The sequence below is a fragment of the Alternaria metachromatica genome (genome assembly GCF_023757995.1).
Source record: "Alternaria metachromatica strain BMP 0045 chromosome Unknown scaffold_6, whole genome shotgun sequence".
Taxonomy (NCBI): domain Eukaryota; kingdom Fungi; phylum Ascomycota; class Dothideomycetes; order Pleosporales; family Pleosporaceae; genus Alternaria; species Alternaria metachromatica.
This window is the reverse complement of record NW_026055497.1, coordinates 54,279-74,452: the sequence shown is the minus strand read 5'-3', so window position 1 is coordinate 74,452 and position 20,174 is coordinate 54,279. Positions and strand designations below refer to the sequence as shown.

Below are 20,174 nucleotides of genomic sequence, written 5' to 3'. Positions count from 1 at the left end.
AGTGGGTCGGTGTCAGAGCCGGGTGCTTTTCTTGGAGACGCGCAGGTTCATGTGTGTTACGACAGGGGTCTCGTCACGCACTCGAGCATCGAAAAGCGCGCAGAAGGTCGAGATGCGCCAGGAACACGTTCTTTGGTGGCACAGCAGGGCCCGTAGTCGCGGCAGACGAGTGGCGGAGAGGTGGTTTCAGAAGCACGAAGGGACAGGTGAATGTTCGCGGTCGCGTGCTTTGCCGAACCGAACCTTGGAAGGAAGAACCCGGAGAAACGCAGGCCCAATCGCGGAGAAGTGCACCGCCCACCCTCCTAGTGGAGATTTTGACAGCTTCCCGCTGCAATGCGGGTGATCGCGACGGGGCATTCAGATAGCGGCGCTTGACATGTTGTAGTTTGCACAAGTTTCGCATAGAAGGGCTGCAGCTGCAGAAGTGGCTCCGCTCTGCCGAAGCCCTGGTGGAGCCAATCACGCCGCATTGCTACACTACATGATGGAGACGGCCGCGACTGCGCGCATTCCGAAGACCATACCGTCGGAACGCAGTTCTAAAACTGGGAGTATTTTGATAGACTTGAATGGTCTCGCTGCCCACTCCAGCCAGCCGCCACGCTGGATGGCCTAGTACGGGCCTTGCTAACCTAGCCCATGCCTCGCACAAAGCTTCCTTTAGAGTATTGAAATTACGCCGATGCCCTCCAACGCCATACACCTGCCCTGATATCGAACCCAGTACCGTATTCACTACACCTGCCCAGAGCCCAATCCATGCGCCGAGCCATGCGTGGCTATAGAAAGAACAAAAGTCATCATGGGACCTGCATATCGATACTTTGCATGGCAGCATACTGCGCTGCGCCAGCGTGCCTGAACAAGACATCGTCTAGTACTGCTTGCGCGTCGGTGATGGTCATATCGAGACCCTCGACCTGTGTATGGTTGCCCTGCATGCTCTCCAGGCTGCGTCGCAATTGGGCAAGCACTGGCGCAAGGTCGTCATCGGGCGCCTCGAGAAAGGAGGAAGCTACTGGTTCTGATCGCTTCAGACGGATATCGTCAGGGCCGTCGCCGTGGACCGTCGCATTGCCTTCGTCTTTGAGTAAGGGGTGGATCTACAGCAGGTTAGCAACACGTTCAGCTCGGCTAGAATAGACAGACACGCACCCGTCCATGCTTCTTCTGGTGCTTCCACTCGGCTCTCCAATTCTTGACGTTCTTCTTCAGATCGTCCAGATTATCTTCGTCCTTCTTCAGCAAGTGCTGGGCAATCTTGACCTGCTCGCTGAGCAGCTGCTTGGAATGCCGAGCTGTGGTAACCTCTCGCGACACTTGGGCATTGCGCTCCGTGAGCTTGTCGATGTTGAAATGAATGTCTTTGGCCTGTGGGGGTATCCGCGACTCCGCTAGTTGGCGCGCTAGCTTGCGTACGAGAGGGTTGAGTGTGTTGTGTGCGGCCATGATTCTGCGCTCGTCTCGCTGCGTCTCGGCGATATCCTTCTTCGCATTGCGTATCACCGTCGTGATCTGCTCCAAGACCTGAGGCGGCACTTGTGGCCATGTGTCTATTTGCTCCTGCGGTATTCTCTTCTTCTTGTTCTCCAGCTGCGCGTACTGTTTGCGCGACTCGGCTTCAGGTTCAGCGACTTCGTCCGACTTGCGCTTGCGGGGTCTCGAGGACTGGGTTGGCGCGGGTTCAGTGATTGAGAGCTCATCTTCGACTTCCTCCTGAACTTGTCTCTTTTTCGGTCTGCCCTTCTTTGCTGCTGCCGGCTTTGGTGCGGGCTTCGACTTGGCCTTCACGACGGCGCCAGAATTGCGACTGCCCGGAGGCCGACCTCGCTTTTTCGTCGCTTTCGCATCCTTGGAGCGCGTAGGCGCCTGGACATTATTAGTAGGCGTAGATAACAGCAGGTCGTTGATACTCACCATGACGTTGTGGTGGAGATGGGACGCGACTGGTTAGTGTTGACATTCGCGTTGGTGGGGAAGGGGCCGGTTAGCGCGGCGCCTCTTCACGTGCGGTCCGTTTAGCCCCTCACACTTCGAGGTTCCCTCATCACTCCGCCGTCAACTCAACCGCCTGCCAAGTCTTCGACGATACACTCTCGGCCTAACATCTCGGACGTAAGAATATAGCGTGTAAACGTGTCAGCATTCTGTCTCAACGTCACAGCTGCTACTACTTGCACATCTCTAAATCACCAATGGCTTATTTCATTGCGTCCCTCTCAGACTGACACTAAGATATATACAATTGTCGCTATACTGATACATACCCCCATGTCGACCACAGTCGCTCCCATCGTCGTCAGATCCCCTAAAGCACGCACCATCGATCCACTACAACGATTCAAACCACTCAGAACTGAGAGAAGAAGCTCCAAACCTCCTTGGGCGTAAAGCTCTGCGGCCCAACATCGTTACCGGCATCCCCAGGAAGCGCAACATGGTCACCGTCGAAAGCAGTGTACTGCGTCGGGTACTTGCACCCATCATATACCGTCTTGATGCGCTGTCTGCTGTTCTTGGCGGGCTCTGGTGCATTCTTCTGTTGGCATCCGTTCAGCCTCACGAAGCGGTCCCTGATCTCTCTGCCCATAGCGATGGGTAGGACGCTGTCCTTGACACCGTGCTGGCCGTAGTACGCAATGGGCGTGTTTCCGCCATTGCAGCCTGAAAGAGTTGCACCAGAGAGGACGGCGATGGCGCGGTACTCGTTCGCACGACTACAGGCCAGACTGAAGCTCATAGCGCCACCGTAGGAGAAACCGAGAGAGAAACGTTGCGTCTCGTCCACGCATAGGTCATCCTCAACTGCCTTTCGGACCGTGTCGAGGAAGGTGATATCTTCGCCGTTTGTGTTTCCCCACCCCTTGTTGATACCATCGGGTGCGACGAAGATGGCAGTCTCGTTTGCCAAAGCCGCAAGGCCGTAGTATGGCGCGTTACCGCCCGAAACGGATGTCATGTCGCCATTGAGCCAATGGAGACCGAAGATGAACTTGTAGGGGTGGGAGTTGTCATAGTTGTTCGGGATTCGCAGCGTCCACTGACGTTGCTTGCCGTTCACCGTGACCCTTTGGACGCCGTTGGTCAGCCTTGGCGCCTTGCCACAGCCCGCTGTGACAGCGGTAGCCTGATCGAGGAGTGCGAGGAACAATAGAGCGCCAAGCGCGAAGAAAGAGGTTGGACGGAACATTGTCATGGATCCCTAGGCTTGAAGGCTGCGATGGCCTTCCTTCGGGCTCGAAGCGGACGTTTAAGTACGTTTTCGCATTTCACCTTCAACCTCACCACAAGTCCCATACTTGCGACTTCATCAGTTGATCCCTTGGTATACTACGGAGCTATTACCCATTCCAACTGCCGTACGAGAACACCAAGACTTCTATACAACCTCCAGAGAGTCATTCCCCTTGCTTCTGATTCTACGCCCAATCGATACAGTACAAGTCGCATTTTCACCGTCTACTGGCACTTCAAGTAAATGATGCCAAGAAGAAGATACTCGCCAAGGACGAGGACTTCACGGCACTTGTTCGGAAACTTAACAGGTGACATCCTTTTGTGGAGCAGTGCTGCATCATGCAAGGTGACGAGTAGACCCCATGGGGTACATACTTACCTAAGACGCTGCAGAGCGCCGACTTACGCCATCATGTCGCTCGGATATGCTAACCGACTGTTGGGCTGCTTGAGAAAATCGTTGCCAGATTCGGGGTCTTGCATGTGTTGCTACTCATGCAGCAATATCTCCACTTCCCGATCCTTCTTGAGGTTCGTGGAAGAAAGACTTAAGAGCCGCGGCTGTTTGCACTTGCAGCACCCAAACTTTCATTTTAGCCCCAGAGCTGGATACAACCTTCCTTTTGAGTGAGTATGCCGTTTCAGGAAACCTGGGCGAGGCATCACATGCTCAGTCCTGTCCGATTGGTGGCTGTAAGATCCGAAGAAGAGGCAACAGTTATACTGATTGCAACTCCACAAAAGCTTCCATGATGTTTCAGTCACCCACGACAACTGAAGACTCCCAAAAGCTCTGACAGCTATGAACACTGTTGTTGAGCTCGCTTCCCAAGTTTAGGCACACTTATCTACCGACGAACATAGCCGAAGTAGGTACAGCAATTCCACCGCCGACTTACCCGTCGAGACACAGCCAGATCTTGACAAACACTGTATACCCCTCACGAAAAAGACTCATGCAGAGCAGCAGCTGGCAAGCAAGGTGAGGACGTACGACCTTCATCCACCGGCAAAAAAGGCCCCATGGGGAACCGACAAGATGATCGACGGCCCGCCGGGTATAATCCCCACTGCTCGTACCAGTGTTGAACTACGCATAGCTTCTTGAGGGTAAGCTTTGTCGAAGGTGATGACGCGCATCTGTAGCCGAAGGGAAGAGATGAGCCTGTGGCGTCAACGATGAAGTGTAGATACTTAAGCTGAAGGTACGATCGATCGATTGAACCCCGGCATCAATCAAAAGTCTCTCGTGGTACCGCAATCGGAAGGTGTTTCAAGATGTTGTTCAAGATCCTAGCGGCCACAGCGGCCCTAACAAGCACAGCTATAGCCCACCCATACCCACCATCCTGCAACAGCTCCGCCCCGCAACCCTGGGGCTTCTTCACAAACAACACCATCTACCAAACCACCGGCAACGAATCAATCACCTACCCCCGCTACACCGAACTCCAAGATGGAACCATCATAGCCACCGCCTCCCTCTCCGGCCACAACCCAAACTACTTCCCTATCTTCGAGTCAAAAGATGGCGGCGCGTCTTGGGAACACATCTCTGACCTACACGACACGGTCAATGGATGGGGTTTTAGCGCCCAGCCCGCGTTGACCGAACTGACAGAGCCAATGGGTGGCTACGAAGCTGGAACGATTCTGGGTGGAGGAAACAGCTGGAGCAACAACGGAACTCGCATCGACCTCTACGCCAGCACGGATGGAGCGCGGACTTGGGAGTTCGTAAGCCATGTCGCTGAGGGCGGACGCCCGAATACTACGAATGGTGCAGACCCTATTTGGGAACCTTACTTTCTGTGAGTCGCCGCAAATCTTCCCATTCCCAGACGGACATCGATACTAACATTCCACACAGCCAATACAAAGGCGAACTAGTAGCCTACTACTCAGACCAACGCGACCCCCTCCACGGCCAAAAGCTCGCCCACCAAACCAGCACCGACCTCCGCACCTGGGGCCCCGTCGTAAACGACGTTGTCTACGACGAATACCTCGCGCGCCCTGGCATGACAGTCGTAGCCTACATCCCACCGCTCGATCAATGGATCCTGGTGCACGAACTCCCCGTTGGAAACTCCTCTTCCTACGGCCAAAACTACCCCGTCTACTACGTCATGGCCGATGAGCCCACAAACTTCCGCAACTCCGTCGGTAGACCCATCGTCGTGAACAACAGCACAGTGCCAAACGCCTCCCCCTACGTCGTCTGGTCCCCACTCGGCGGCCCCAACGGCACAATCATAGTGAGTGATGCGGATAGACGCCAAGTATACACGAATTCCGCGGGCGGCGCGCTGGATAAGTGGGAGGAACACATGACACCTGCTGGTGCGGTGTATTCGCGCGCTATCCAGATTTTTGCGAAGAGGCCGAATCATCTGTTGGTTTATGGGGGCGAGACGTATGATGGTAGGGCGGAAGGGTTGCATACGCCGTTTTCGGCGACGGTTGTTAGGCTTGATGAGGTGCTCAAGGCACCTGCAACCGAGTAAATATAGGGTATGGAGGACACTTGGATTGAGATGTGGAATGCTAGATAGGAAGTATAGTATGCATGAAAAAGATTCGACTGTTAGCCCATCACCAAGACTTCTTTGCGATTGACACCTCAACATCAATTCTTCCTACCAAAACCTTTTAGTATCCCAGTTTCGCTATTCTCCTAGTTTAGAGCCACATTTCCCGAGCAGCTTGGGGGCATGCTGAGAGCTGTCCACGGGTGTTGCTCATGTAGAATATGTACGATTGCTAGGTACCAGTATCTTCAGTGGTATTGATAGATTATCCCGCGATCGTTTCTCGATGCTGTATAACTCATGGAATCAGGCCCTCCAAACATGATGTGTCGATGGAGACTTCGACTATGTCAAGAAGATAGGGAAAAACGTGACACCGCGTGCGGGTCGATCTCCCGCACCACAGTGATGCAATCATGACCTGCATCATTCCCAACCCTCTTCAACGCGTTTGAATCGCGATTCTGCGTGCATACCACTCAGTCGAACTCGGACTTTTCTCTTGTTTGTTCCACTTAATTTTTGGTCTTTCAAATTCTGGAATTTCGTTTTCGCCATGTCGCTCAAAATCCCACACGTCACATTGACGCGCTTTGCAACGCGGTGCTCATACCGTGACGTCAGACCGTTTACCCGCTATATCACGACTTCTGTGACGCGAAATTTCCCCTCTTCATTCTCTGCACTTCCAAATCGCATGCAATCAATTGAACGCACGAAAAAAATTACAAATCAATTCCAACCGCAGAATCAACAGCGCAACTACGCAAACATGGCTCCTACCAACAACGCCGAACTCCAGATGGGCCAGGTCTTTGATGTCAAGGACAAGGTCGTTCTCGTCACTGGTGGTGGCTCTGGGATTGGTCTCATGATCACACAGACGCTTGCTGTCAATGGTGCTAAGGTTTACATTGTTGGACGGACGGAGGAGAAGCTCGAGAAGGTTGTTGAGGTGCATGGCCAGAACATTGCAGGACAGGTAAGTCTTCGACACGGTGAATTCATGAGGGATGTAATCTAACAGTCGCTAGATCATCCCCATCGTCGGAGACTGCAGCACCAAGGACGGTGTATCGTACGTTGCCAACGATATTTGATGGAGAACGGAGTACTAATCACCTCACAGCAAGATCAAGAAGGAGATCGAGTCAAAAGAAAAGTGCCTATGCGTCCTCGGTAAGCTCTCCACCACCCATTACCATCTTGTGCAACGCCAACTAACACCCGCAGTCAACAACGCCGGCATCGCCCCCGGCAAGACCGAAGTAAAAGGCTCCGCCGAAGACCTCGTCTCCAAGCTCTTCGACGGCACAACCGAGAAAGAATGGCTAGACGTCTACCAAACCAACGTCGTCGGTCCCTTCCTTATGTCCACCGCCTTCCTCCCTCTCCTCCAGAAGTCCACCGAGACACACCCAGGCTACTCCGGCACCATCATCAACATCTCCTCCATCTCCGGCCACATCAAGATCTCGCAAGGTCACTTCGCGTACAACTCCAGCAAGGGCGCCGCGATACACCTCAACAAGTTGCTTGCGTCTGAGATTGCGAAGAACGGGATCAAGGTTAGGGTTAACTCCATCGCACCCGGTGTGTTCCCTTCGGAGATGACCACCCAGGAGAGCAGGGATGATAACCAGAAGAGTGAGATGCCGAAGGAGCATAAGGAGGGTCTGCCTGCGCAGAGGCCGGGTAAGGACCAGGATATGGCTGCGGCGATTTTGTTTGCTGTTGGTTGCCAGTACCTCAATGGTCAGACTGTCACTGTCGATGGTGGCTACGCGATTCAGGTTGGTAACTAAGCGCGCTTCTTTTGTTACCTTGTGCTTTTACAATACTTCTACCTTGCTCGAAGATGAGCTTTACGATGTACGATAGTTGATATGCCGATGTTGCAGAAAACATGCATGCATATGGCTTCGCTAGCCGCGACTCAAGACTTCTCGGCTTGCGTGAGACCTGTGAGATATAGTGACGAAGTTTAGAGGGAACGCGAAGAGGTCATCGCAGTACGACGTTTGAGCTGGCTGCTATAGCTCAATCGCTGTCTGGGAACCACAATGGCGATATCGCGCATGACAGTAGTTGGTTCGTCCCATTGATGCCTACTCATTCTTCGTGATGTATGCATACTTCTGAATCTTTTTCCTGTCTACTCCGTACAGCCATGCTGGATCAACTGGCCATTTCGAGGTCCAGATCCACAAGCCAAGGCGCATTCCACGGCTTATACGTCACGCTCATAATACTCGCATTAACCATCAAAGTCTCCCGCCCAAACTCAACCGCCGTATCGCTACCCTCGCCGATATCAACAGTAGCCGCCCTCCTCTCCCTAGCCGCATCCTGATCAACATCCACACTCTCCACATCTTCGATATGCTCTTCAACCCTGACATCCAGCCCCCCCTTGTTGTTCCACCGCACTTTCTGCGCGCCCCAGCCCTCATGTATATGCCCAAAGCAATGAAGCCGGGGTTTGCAGCGTCGAGCAGCGCGCAGTAGGTGGTCGCAGCCGACGTGCTGTCCTGATGTTGTCGCGTCCATGACACCCATAGGCGGTCCGTGGGTCATCATGATATCGATGCTGGGGTAGTCTGGGACGGGGTTCTCGGCGATGGGTTTGGCGTTCGGCGTGCATTGGTGGGGAGGGTTGTAGCGGTCTTCGTTGCGGAAGTAGGGGAAGGCGTAGTCGCAGAATGCTGGTTGGTAGGGGGACGCGTAGACCTGGGGTTGTTAGCTTCGAATGGAGGTGTTGGCTGTTTAATGTTGCGCATACCCTTAGGTTGGCTCCGTTTTGGAGCTGGAATGTATGCGTTCCCTCTTCCAGGTACGTTACACCTGCTTTCTTCGCTCGCTCGCCCTTCCACATCTCTCGAGCTTTGGTGGGTAGGTCTTTGTCGTATCTGTCTCCTCTGTGCATGTATTCGCCTTTTCGGGCGTAATACTCTTCGTCCAGAGTGATATCGTGATTCCCAGCTATGACGAGCTTCAAACCCGCGTCGATGCTTTCCAGCATATCCAAAGTCTTTTCATATTCATCCAGATGACCGATCATGGTCAGGTCGCCGCAGTGGAGAAGCACGTCTGCCTTGGGCAGTGGCGGGCGGAAGGCAGCCTCATCATGGGCAACGTTATCGAGAGGAGTTCTAGTATGGGTATCTGAGATGATGAGAAAGCGTGTCTTGACGCGATTAGACGTTTTTGATGTTGGTGGTGTTGTCATGGCGGAGGCAGGGAGCTTCATGCTTCAGTCCGCGCGTTGAGGGGTAGCGGGGTGGATAAGCTGTGACCTCAATAAATCGCAAGTGTCTACAACCAACAAACATACCATGTTTGTAGGCAGCAACATTACCTCCATGAATGGAAGAATCATCCACTATGTCCCACGTCTATTATTAGTGGTGATGCTCAAACACTGCTGCCATAACTAGGTACTCTTCGTTTGTCATGGTAGCTACAACATCCGCTGCGAGATAATACTGCGGCTCGCTGTCAGTCTGTACACGTCTTTGGCTTCTGTGGAGGAGCCTCGTGCAGAATTACTATTCTTTACGCTGCACTCGCCAAGGTCACAGAAAAACGCGATGGCCACGAGTTGTGGATATCCTTTCCGGCTACACTTACTACTTCGGGCCTTGCCGACAAGTATCACGCCACTCTCACGAGCTGCCTTGCACCAACCTCAACATAGCCACATGCGCACTGTGCAGCGAAAGGACTTCTCGAATTTTTCAGCCTCTCTCGTTAAGCCCGGGCTATTCTCCTCGGATACCAGATTGACGGAGATGCCCGTTGGCACACGCCGATGTCTACGTGTGGTACCATGACAGGTGCTCGGAGAAAACCTCTACCATCATCGGGCAGCACAAGGATGCATACCAAGGAGTAAGCGAACTCACTCGTTGTATCTAGATGCAACGCGTGCCATCCGCATGCATCCGGGAATCTACCGTTGGCAAGAATGAGGCTTTAGGGATGTTTTACTGACATTTACCTTGCGATCGGGTACCGCAAAACATCTGCTAATAAAGCAAACCAGTAATCATACCTTGAGGAAGCCATCCGGCATCGCAGATAGTTTATACGATCCGTCCCGAGTTAGCCGCGTACAAGCGAAAGCAAATCAGATCCTGCATCATGGCTTTGTTGAGTACATTCTGAGACCGCAATTCGCGGCCTTACCAGGATCAACAGGGTAAATTAGGTTATACGCACGTAAACGAACATCGCAGTGTTTGCAATGCAGTTCCAGAGTCATATCGGAAACTCGGGATCGGAGCATGTGCGGAAACCGACTTTCGGCGTAGTGGAGCTCGTCCCGGGACTACACGAGATGCTGCTCCTACCGGACAGTACCGATGAGGTGCTTATCGTTCGACGTTTACAGTCATTGTAAAAACTCGACCCTTTGAATGAGTAGCAGACGTTGCAGTGAAACTCGCGGAAGCGGAAGGCTTACTTAGCCGTGCCAATAATGGTTGAGGGTAGGACGGATCCACAACTAACTTGCGATTTTGGGTTTACCGTACAGCTACTGGAAGCATCTTGACTGTACTAAGCCACTACACCGGAACCTGATCAACCTTAGTGGTGGATTCCCAGCAGGTCACGAGGACCTATTACCTACTCTGTTGGGTGTGCAGTTCTCGAATCGTCGATACAATTACGTCCTCGTATTCTTATAATACCAGGCCTTTCGTCATTCCCAGCGACACCGATACATCGACCGCCAAACAGCAACGAACACGTCCACCGATACACGACTCGACACAGTCTGAATGAACTTTCCGAGTGATGCGCATGGAACCAAGACCGAACATACCGAACATTCTCCACCACAGAACACCATGCCGTACACCAACTACTTCGACAATCCTTACCTTGGCGGGCCAGGCCCAGACGACTCGCTGAACACCTTCTTTGACTCCGATACATTCTTCAATCAAACCCTCACATCCGTTCAGAGTGTATCCGGCACGACTTCGAAGACAGAAGAAGATTGCAATGCGACGTTTTTCAGGGCCAGCATATCGACCAGGGACAACAACCAGACTATGACGCAAACATTCAACACCATACACCCCAGTCCATTCGAGCCATACCCGTTCGACTTCACTACGAACACAAGGCCACCACAACCGAACGAACCAGACTGTATCTCCCCCACAAGCACAACGTCGCAACCCTCGTCGCACGGTGGAGACGCGCCGCAACCGCTCATATCGCCATCTCTCTCCCCACACATGCTAAAGCACGAATCCCCATCCTCGCCAACCTCTGCCTCCGAATCATCCACCCCCAAACGCCCCACGAGGAAGCGGGGTCGCCCGAAGATGGACCGCAATGCCACCGACAGCCAAGACCTGCCTTCTCCGACTCTAAAGTATCAGCGCTCGAAACGGTTACCGCATAATCAGGTTGAGCGCAAGTATCGAGAGGGGCTCAATTCTGAACTGGAGAGGCTGAGACAGTCGGTGCCGATATTGAGGCAGAGCGAGGAGGCTGGAGTGGTTGGGCAGCCGAAGCCGAGTAAGGCGATGATCTTGGCGAGCGCGATTGAGTATATTCAGAGTATTGAGAAGGAGAGGGATGCGTTGATTGAGGAGAATGATAGGCTACGGCGGGAGCGGTTCGGAGGACCGACGCAGGGGGATTGGGATGGAATGAACTTGTGAGTTTTCTTCGTGGGTATTCGCTGGGGGAATCAGGCCTTTCGAAAAGGTCACGGAATGCAGAAAGAGCAAGAGATGAGTCTTAGAGAGGGCGTTGGGATCTATCGTATGACCGCAATGACTGCACTCTCGCAAGTATGACCTTCGATGTTAATCGTTCGCATAGATTGTACATTACGATGGGAACCAGCCACTCTGGATATGACGGCGTTGAGTTAGCGAAAGATAGCTTGATAAACATTTAGCTCTCGAATAATAATGTAATAATAGATATCCTAGCGACAATTGGTACACTAAGCTCGCATCACGAGCGTGCAATAGACACAGTAGTAAACATTAAAGCTTCATGTCTCCCATGCCGCGATGAGGAAAATGATCACTTCGAGTTGCCCGGATTACTCCTGATTCTCTCAGCTTCGCGCGATGGAAGAATCAAGTGATATGTAGCTACCATAATCATGGTCCTTCGTTTCGTTCACTGTGTGCCGACGAAACTTGTGGCGCATATCAGCAACATCCTGTCAAACAAAATATAGACAGGGGTAATACATAACCTTAGCCACTATACCATGCTCAGTCTGGATATGTGCGTAGCATGCATCGTAGATACCGTCCTCCCACATTGCCATAAAGAGCGTATTAGATAGTGGTCGCAAGGCGGAAACCCAACAGCATGTGTACGCGCCAAAGCTAAGTATACCCCGATTTCTCCTTCCTTGGACCTCAGACATCAAAACTATATGTCATCTCCAAAAGAGGGCTGTTGGGTAGCATCGTTGGTGTCGGTTCGGTGTTGCAACACGCTCTCTTGCTTCGATGCGGCGTGGTTCGGCCCACTGCAGTTTTTTCTTTCTACCCCACTTTGCAGCTCAAATGTACCACCAACACATCAAGTCCACGAGATGTTATTTCCAACCCCTTCTTCGTGCTTTTACAATGTGCATCTACCAATATTAACATTGTGATCTCCAGATTCCTCATCAAATCACAAGATTTCAACAAATCGCCCGGCTAGCTCAATCGGTAGAGCGTGAGACTCTTAGCTTTCACGTCCTAAAGACTCGATTGGTTATCTCAAGGTTGTGGGTTCGACCCCCACGTCGGGCTTTTCTTTTTGTTTGCGTGTGGTACATGTCCTAGGAGGGAGGGGATGATGTGGTGATGGTAAAGAATGTTTTTTACTTTTTGGGAAATCGGCGACAACAACAACAACGACAATGGCACAGCGACAGTAGTAGTGACACGTCGAATATATGCAGCGTTATGCTCGCTATATGTAGTCTTCGTATTGATTTGCCTTTGTACAGGGAGTTCTTTTTTTCATTTTGTACTAATTTGGTAAGAGCTTATCTTCACTTCAACGGACGCACCCCTTCCCTGGTATGCTCATAGCTTCTACATGTATCAAAGGAAGACTCTTTGAAGCTTGCAACAATTTTCGATTGCTGATACTTCATTTTCGTGCGCTGTAACTTTTGATGGGATGGTCTCGGAGCAGGATCCTCGTGCCAACAAGATGGCAAGCTGCTGGAATCAGTAGCCATGGGAAAAGACACGAGGAACACAGCGTTTCCGCTCGTTGCGATAGAATATAGATGCTGCAGGGCAGTAACGTGCATTGACAGTTGAGATAGCCGCAGGTGAGCAAAGACATCATCTATATCTCAGTCTCTAGATGGACACAACATGGCTTCCGTGTATCTCTTTTACACATCATTCTTCTCGTTTCACACATGAAGATGATAAAACGCGCGGGTCTTGTACGAACAGTGCGCTACAATAAATACGGACTTGCAACTACCTTCGAGCCATGAGATATGATCGAAGTATACACTACGCAATGTACACTTCTCGGTAAGCCCTCCACGCCAATGTAAGTCCCCATCTCACAATGTCTTCTCGCGTCCGATCGGCTTTCGATGATATTAGCCATGCGCGTGCACCAAGGTCTAATCACCACAAAGTCTCACTTCAGCATGATACCTACGTATCTTTACTTCAAGCCTCTCCAAAGCTGTACGAGACACTGCGCCTACAATCCCTAGCATCATCCTCAGTGACCATCCCCATCGTGTTGATAGGGCACATCTCCCCACGCGCATGAATACTCTCAATCACACCAAGACACCTTAGCGAACACGCATGTAAGCTACCGGCACTCTCCTAGCTCCAGACTCTGTTTCAACATCCAAACAAGCCTTTACGCATCTGTAGTGATCAGCAGGCGTACAGTAGGCAGCCAGCAGCTAGCTCAAACCTAGGGCACGCCGCACCGGTTACTGTGGCAGAGCAGCCGGTGGAAGAGCATCTAGTCTGCAACCCACATCAAGCACTATTTGACATGTACTAGTTCCGCTTGCTATTCGGACCGTCTTTTGCTGGAGTCTTTTTGGAATTGTAGGCGTAAGGGAAGGTCTTTATCGGGGTTGGTTACTCCGGAGTAGAGAGACACGTAGGTGGTTAGGGGGGCTACGGGGAAGTTGCGCGGATATCCGTCTTGAGGGATAAGCTAGAGGAAGGTCATCGTGGTCTTCCTATCTCGTAGTAGTCTTGCATGATGCGATGCAAGACACAGCTTCACTCTTCATGAGTACATATGTCGACCGACCCACAGCATCCACTGACACCGGGAAGGCTTCCATCCGCCGAAATGACTCGCATACCGTCCATCTTACCTACCCTATGGTTCAGCCATGTTATAATGGGAAGGCGCATGCACAACATAGCCCTGCCCGCCTATAGCTATGTGAACAGGCATGCAGGTACTCCACAAACCGCCAGTCCGTATATGCAACCAAAGCGTCGATGCCATAGCGCGCGGATGTAAGTTTGCGCAATAGCGCCATGCGTGAAGCCAAGAGTCTGGAGTGCAGCACGCGCTGCCTATATGTGATGACACACGAGCAGCAAAAACGCGAGAGAGGTCCGACCGCGCATGATGCGTTTGCAGCGGACCCAGCGAACAGAGTCTTTGAGTTGCTTGCCTAATGCCGGTCGTGTGTGCTGTTCATCTATACGTTCGATTGGGGCGTAGCTCGGAAATCCTGCCCGGATCGGATGGAAGGATGTTAAAGTGGACTTTAAAAGATGGACGGCTAATGCTGCAGCTGTGGCCTCGAGGCGCGGTGCAGCATGAGCGCATTGCGTGCAAGTCACGCTGCTTTGTTGGTATGCAGTTTAGATTGTTTGACAGTCGTGGTGGTTGGGTCAGAGACGCGAGGGAAAGGCTATTGGGTGGTGTGTGAAAATGTAGTGGCTGCATGCTTTCCGACTCGTTGTATGTCTCGAAAATCCGTTAGGCGTACATGGCCGCCAGGGTGGTTGCAGGCGTTTATGCTTGATGTTCGCAATGGAGGCCTGGATCGTCGAAACCGCGTCAAAACCCAGCGGAACGGGAGGTACGGTGCGCGCTCAATGACTGACAGGAAGCACGGATAGGCGGATCTGACAGGGTTCAGTTCCGCGGCTCTACACGCGTGAATTTTCCATGAGTAACAGGCCAGTGACTCTTGCGGTTGGGTATGCGTCAGTCGAGCGATGGGGAAGGTAGCGTTCCCAACCTTGCGTGCATGTTCCTTCAGCTTTGCCCTGCAGACGCGCACGAACGCGATTGCGACACTCGTTGCAACCTTCCGTTGCAGGGGTTAGATGCCGATAACTGTCATACGGCAACGGCCGGCTTTTGCGACGCTAAGAAGCTGGTAATCGTGGTGGACTGTGATGAAAACAAGCTGGTGTGCAGACCGATGATGATGATGCTGAGGATCTGTGTGGATACAGTACTACTGCCGGAAGACATCCCGCCAGCACGCCTAACTGTGACAGGACAAACCTCTTGTGCCCCAGCATCCTGCATGGGAGAAATGCGCGATTGGATGCCTAGACACGCCTCTGAATCCTTCGAGAAACCCTGAACTTGTGTCACCAAATGATGTAACATCGTGCTGCCAGTATGTCGTTCGCGCATAGGGCTGCAGTGGCTTGCGCGTACATGTGTGTAACTTTGAATGTCTGCGCGCATGAAGTTTGCGGCTGCCGAGTGGTTCGAGAATGTCGCTGAAACTTGTAAACGTGGTGACCACCAGCTCGTGTACGTAACTACGCTGAATTCGACTAACGTGGTTGTTGCGAACTAGCGATTTTTACGCACGCCTCTCCACAGAGACCCTTGAGCCCATGCAGTAGCCGCTGCTGGGAATAAGCAGAAAAACGCACCTCTTCACGTCGTGTCCACGCGCTGAACCCACATTCTCTTTGTTCGATTTAGTCCGTACAGGCACACCTCCACATTTGTGGTAAGAGCGCCGAGAGGATTAACAACCGAGGCTTTGGCCCATGATTCAGCCAAGTGCGATCAGCAAGAACATGGTCGGAAAAGATCAAGGGTCATTCCGGAGCAAACGTCGACGGGCCTCCTACCCGGCTGTGTGGTAGCGGGGAAAAAGTCGAGTCCTGGTCCAGCAAAACTGGGAGCCAAAGGCAAAAGCAATTTCCGTTCCCTCCGCAGCCATTGTCTCATGGTCCGGAATTGAAGGAGGATTAATCACGGTCCGAGCTTTACCCAGTATCGTAGAGAACCGACGAGAAAAAGTGGATCGACTGCCACCTTGAATGACCGAGGTTCGGGTACGTATTCCAAGTTGCATACGACAGTCTCAAGAAGTCTGGACAGGAGGCCTGGGCGTCTGCGCAATGTCCGCAGGTTTGGGCTGGGAAGCGAATTTATTCCGGGTCCTGGGATACATGCTTCGCTTGCACAAAGGTCAAACGTCATTAGGGTTTGCTGACGACGGTTGACTTTTGACTTTATCCAAGGCTCTTTCCAAGGCTGAACGACCGAAGTCATAGAACCGGTTTTATAGATCGTACCTCGTAGACGCAGGTACGAAGATGCTATGGTACGGCTAGTTGCGTGGCTTCATCTTCGCGCGTGTAATGAGGCTTCAGTGCGATGCCATTTGCTAACAGCCGGTCCGTGACCTTCATGCATTGTCTGATTGACACGCTGATAGTTGTACCCATTGCATTGCTGGTATTGGCGTAGAAAAGGTATATAAAATGGGGTTGTCTAAAGATTACTGATCATGTGAGTTTCGTAAGCATGATGTAAGTGTAGGTGTTTGGGAATATTCCGTTCAACCGTAGTTTTACTTCGGAGCGCCTTGCCTTCGCCGAGCATTGCGTGTGTGCCTCAGGCCAAAGCCAAGACAGCCATGCCACCTTCCAGAACAATACTTTCATTGGTACCAGGAAGTACCATGTTCTGAACATAATTATGACTTGCAAAGTACCCGGTGGTATTTGACAAGTCGGTTTCGCATTGGTGACCCCACGGTCCCCGTGAAACCATGTGGGTAACGTATGCTTGCTGTAGTTGCGGGGACGCCATACCGTGAACGACAGAAAACAGGTGTCACAAACGTGCCGAGGTGCTCAGGTAGTGAAGTAGCGATGTGTTACTATCTGGGTATCGAATTCGGGGAATATGCTTTCCAAGTGTTCGGAAAGCTACATGTAGCATCTCTCTAAATGATCCTCCAATCGGCGTTGTTTGTACATGTGATAGTGGCTGTGAGATGCTGATTGGAAGTGTGAAACGAAACCGCCGAAATTGGGACATGAAGGCTGCCCAAGCAAAACCTGAATGAACCTGGAAGAATGACGCCCCGTTATGGAGTCCTTGTGAAGCTGAAAATCAAAAACTTGCAATGCTAGTAACGCCCAAGATCACTTATTGGTCCATTGGAAAAGCATGATCTCCAAACCATGTATCGTAATTCCAGTCGTGTCGCGCCTCTAACTCCGGAAATGATGATTTTGATAAGACCGCTCACATCGGAGCTGTCGCCAAAGTGTTCCCTGACCCATGCCATTGGCCACCATACAGAGTGTGAGATCGAAATTTGGAGGTTGTGGAACCGCGCGAAAGTTGTACTGTAGTAACCGCTAAGCGCTTGGTAGTTAACTATGCTCCGGAGTAGAATTGCGGTAGCCCTTGGTGATGGTATGCCATTGGTGGAGTCACCTCTTCTTGTACCCGGTCGAGATGTCCTGGCTCCCCATACCACTGCGCACTCATAGAACGCCCAGCTGTAGGCATTGGTGGTCCATGGTTGGGCATGGCGTCGTATGATGACCAGGGAGCCGGATAATACGAGTGGTTCGGAACAACGGGTGCAGATAATGGCGCCGCTGTGGATGCGCCTATCGTGGTCGCGTGGATTGTGGAAGGATTTGTGTCTATCGAGGTCGGATATGGATACGGAGAAGTTCTCCGGTAGTTTTCGTGTTGGATACCGAGACCTTGGCCTGGATATTGTTGCGGAAGTCCTTCAATATTTCCGTATGACATCGAGCGTGATGGTGGTTGAAACGATGGTTGCTGGCTCCAGTGGCCGTCCTGGTGACCGTATGACATGGTCGAGCTCGTACTCATCGCGGCTGGTGTATGACCACCTGAAACGTTTGATTCGCTCCCGTACGCTGAGTTTGCGGTTGAAGGTGAATTGCGCCACGTAGGGCTTTCGCCTACGGTGGATGAAGGTAGGAAACTGTTCGTTGGTGGCCATTGGGTTTCTATTGGAGGAGGATAAGGGTAAGGAGGGTGCTGTACTGGGACTTTGTTCGTCAGCGAATGCGGACCTGAGGCAGCATTAAACCTACGGCCACTGGTGACAGATGCATGGTGAGGATCACTGTCGTGGTCGCCATGATATCCGAAGCTTGGAGGTTGCCCGTTCGACGCAGGTCCAGAGAATGGTGTACGGAACTCCATGGCATCGCCTGAGGAGGACAAAGGGTGTCGAGGTGAAGTAGAGACAGGTGTAGCTGGTTGAACTGCACTACCCGACTTCGACGAGATAGATTGGGGCTGCGGCATATCAGGGTTATGCTCAACTGGGTAGAAGTTGCATTCCTTTTTCAGCCGAATGCAGTTGGAGCAACGGCCTGCGGGATCGTCGGGAGCTAAAAGACATCGTATCTTTCTGCGCCTGCAATGCCCTGTTCGCAACAGTCAGTGATCGAGAACGACACCAGAATGCGCTGTTTGTTCACTTACCACAAGCAACTGAGGTTCTATGGTATCCTAGCTTGTTCCTCGGTTTGTTACTTGTTGGCGACAGGTCACCGGGGTTTCCAAGTGCTAAGTGGCGCATGTGTGGAGTTGATGAGGACTTGCGGAGCTCTCCCGGTACTTTGCTCTTTGAGGAGCGTCTCTTCTTATTCGAATGTTGGTGAGGTTGGGTAGCGGGTTCCTGACCGGTCGCAGAATCATGGGCGGACTCGAGTCGATCTGTGGGGCTTGGTGTAGAAGCAGTGTCGGCGGCATGGGAACGACCAAACCCAGTGTTATGGTTCGGGGGGTTGAATGACATGGCGTCCTGAAGGGGCTGTAAAAGCAACGAGTGCTCTAATCTAGCTGCCGTCTTCTTCGCGCGGCGTTCTGTACCCACAGCCATGTGAGGCGCACTGTTGTCGCAAGACCCGAATATCAAGACGCGGCAATACGTAGTGCATTGAAGGACCTGAGGGTATAAGCATTTAATGTTTAAAGTTCAACAAGGCCCCACAAAGATCCATGATGGACAGGAAGCTAAACAGTGTACATACCTGGGATGTCAAACGAGGCGACTTCTCAAACGCTGGAGCCGGCACTACAAGATCTTGCTTGCGGAGCGGTCGACGGGACACTTGCTGATCTACCGTGCCATGGGATTCTCGATCTAATCAATGCTTCGGAGGCGCACTGACAGCAGGGGCCAAGAGGTAGTAATAGTCAAGAACCAGGTAAATAACCAAGTAGCAGAAGCGATGGTGAAGCAGTTGCGCACCGACAGTGACAGCTCAAGGCAGCTAGTCGTTACCACGGCCGTTCGTTAGCGGGGGCGCATTGCAATCTTCAGGACAACAGGCGCCAAAAGCAAAAGCCTGCATACATACGAAAAGAAGTAGGGACCGAATATAGAAATTTAGACGACGCTGTTTGGTTGAACAAGTGGATGATTAAAAGTGGCGAAGTATATCCACGCTACTACGCAACCGGACTGCTGCGTTGGAGCGCCTCTTCGCACCAGAGGATTTCACAGGGTTCATCAATCCTCCTTCCTCACAAGCACAAGATCATCTTCTAGAGGCCAAGCGACCAGGTTGCTGTTGGTGGGCCCGCTTGGACCAAGTGATGTGCGGGATGGATGGGTGTGCAGGCCAGCAAAGTCCGAGCGTCATGACTTTGATGGCTCGGACCCTTCGCACAGTCGCTGTTTGGGATGCTTTGCCTGTCACGTCTCGACGGTGGGATGCGATGACAGCCAGCGGTAGCCGCCTAGCGTCAGCGGCGGCGCGATCCACTTGCATCGTCTTGTGTGAAAGTCTAGTCAAGCCACCATGTGGATGGCCTTGGATTGGTGAAGAGACGAATGTAATGTCTTGCCTGACCCCGATTTCTGGTACGTATGTAAGGGGCCTATACAAGGCAGTATGCTAAGGAGTATGCAAGCTGTGAGGTTAATTTAGCATGGCTCTGTGCGTACGAACGTCGCCGGGGAAGCGTGGTTGAGCCAGGGTGAGATTCAACAGTGTCCGGATCTAAGATGATGAGGACGGCGATAAAGGCCTCAATGGAGACAGGGCCGAAGTGCCTGAGCGAGAGAGCTGACGCAGACTGGAGACTGGTAGGGTTTGGTTTGCGCAGATGAGGGCCCAATACGCAGACGTCGTGACGTGA

The 20,174-nt window shown here is 52.1% G+C and overlaps 7 protein-coding genes and 1 non-coding gene across 8 annotated transcripts; 4 read left to right on the top strand and 4 right to left on the bottom strand.

The window, feature by feature from the left end:
- Nucleotides 1-803: 803 nt before the first annotated feature.
- J4E83_003594 (uncharacterized protein) lies at nt 804-1,923 on the bottom strand (the record flags this gene model as incomplete). Its single annotated transcript, XM_049330528.1, has 3 exons — nt 804-1,106; nt 1,159-1,872; nt 1,921-1,923. The coding sequence occupies 3 exons, from the start codon at nt 1,921-1,923 to the stop codon at nt 804-806; spliced, it is 1,020 nt and encodes a 339-aa protein (XP_049189945.1).
- Nucleotides 1,924-2,353: 430 nt separating this feature from the next.
- Nucleotides 2,354-3,193, bottom strand: J4E83_003593 (uncharacterized protein; the record flags this gene model as incomplete). Its single annotated transcript, XM_049330527.1, has 1 exon — nt 2,354-3,193. One exon carries the CDS (start codon nt 3,191-3,193, stop codon nt 2,354-2,356), a length of 840 nt encoding a protein of 279 aa, XP_049189944.1.
- A 1,325-nt stretch (nt 3,194-4,518) lies between these two features.
- J4E83_003592 (uncharacterized protein) lies at nt 4,519-5,747 on the top strand (the record flags this gene model as incomplete). The annotated part of the gene is made up of 2 exons (XM_049330526.1): nt 4,519-5,051; nt 5,111-5,747. The coding sequence occupies 2 exons, from the start codon at nt 4,519-4,521 to the stop codon at nt 5,745-5,747; spliced, it is 1,170 nt and encodes a 389-aa protein (XP_049189943.1).
- A 796-nt stretch (nt 5,748-6,543) lies between these two features.
- J4E83_003591 (uncharacterized protein) lies at nt 6,544-7,576 on the top strand (the record flags this gene model as incomplete). The annotated part of the gene is made up of 4 exons (XM_049330525.1): nt 6,544-6,753; nt 6,806-6,849; nt 6,901-6,950; nt 7,005-7,576. 4 exons carry the CDS (start codon nt 6,544-6,546, stop codon nt 7,574-7,576), a joined length of 876 nt encoding a protein of 291 aa, XP_049189942.1.
- Nucleotides 7,577-7,949: 373 nt separating this feature from the next.
- Nucleotides 7,950-8,832, bottom strand: J4E83_003590 (uncharacterized protein; the record flags this gene model as incomplete). The annotated part of the gene is made up of 2 exons (XM_049330524.1): nt 7,950-8,501; nt 8,554-8,832. 2 exons carry the CDS (start codon nt 8,830-8,832, stop codon nt 7,950-7,952), a joined length of 831 nt encoding a protein of 276 aa, XP_049189941.1.
- A 1,792-nt stretch (nt 8,833-10,624) lies between these two features.
- On the top strand, nt 10,625-11,452 carry J4E83_003589 (uncharacterized protein; the record flags this gene model as incomplete). Its single annotated transcript, XM_049330523.1, has 1 exon — nt 10,625-11,452. One exon carries the CDS (start codon nt 10,625-10,627, stop codon nt 11,450-11,452), a length of 828 nt encoding a protein of 275 aa, XP_049189940.1.
- A 1,002-nt stretch (nt 11,453-12,454) lies between these two features.
- Nucleotides 12,455-12,556, top strand: J4E83_003588. Its single transcript has one exon. It is a non-coding gene; the product is annotated as a tRNA-Lys (tRNA).
- Nucleotides 12,557-17,781: 5,225 nt separating this feature from the next.
- On the bottom strand, nt 17,782-18,018 carry J4E83_003587 (uncharacterized protein; the record flags this gene model as incomplete). The annotated part of the gene is made up of 1 exon (XM_049330522.1): nt 17,782-18,018. The coding sequence occupies one exon, from the start codon at nt 18,016-18,018 to the stop codon at nt 17,782-17,784; it is 237 nt and encodes a 78-aa protein (XP_049189939.1).
- Between the last annotated feature and the right edge of the window lie 2,156 nt (nt 18,019-20,174).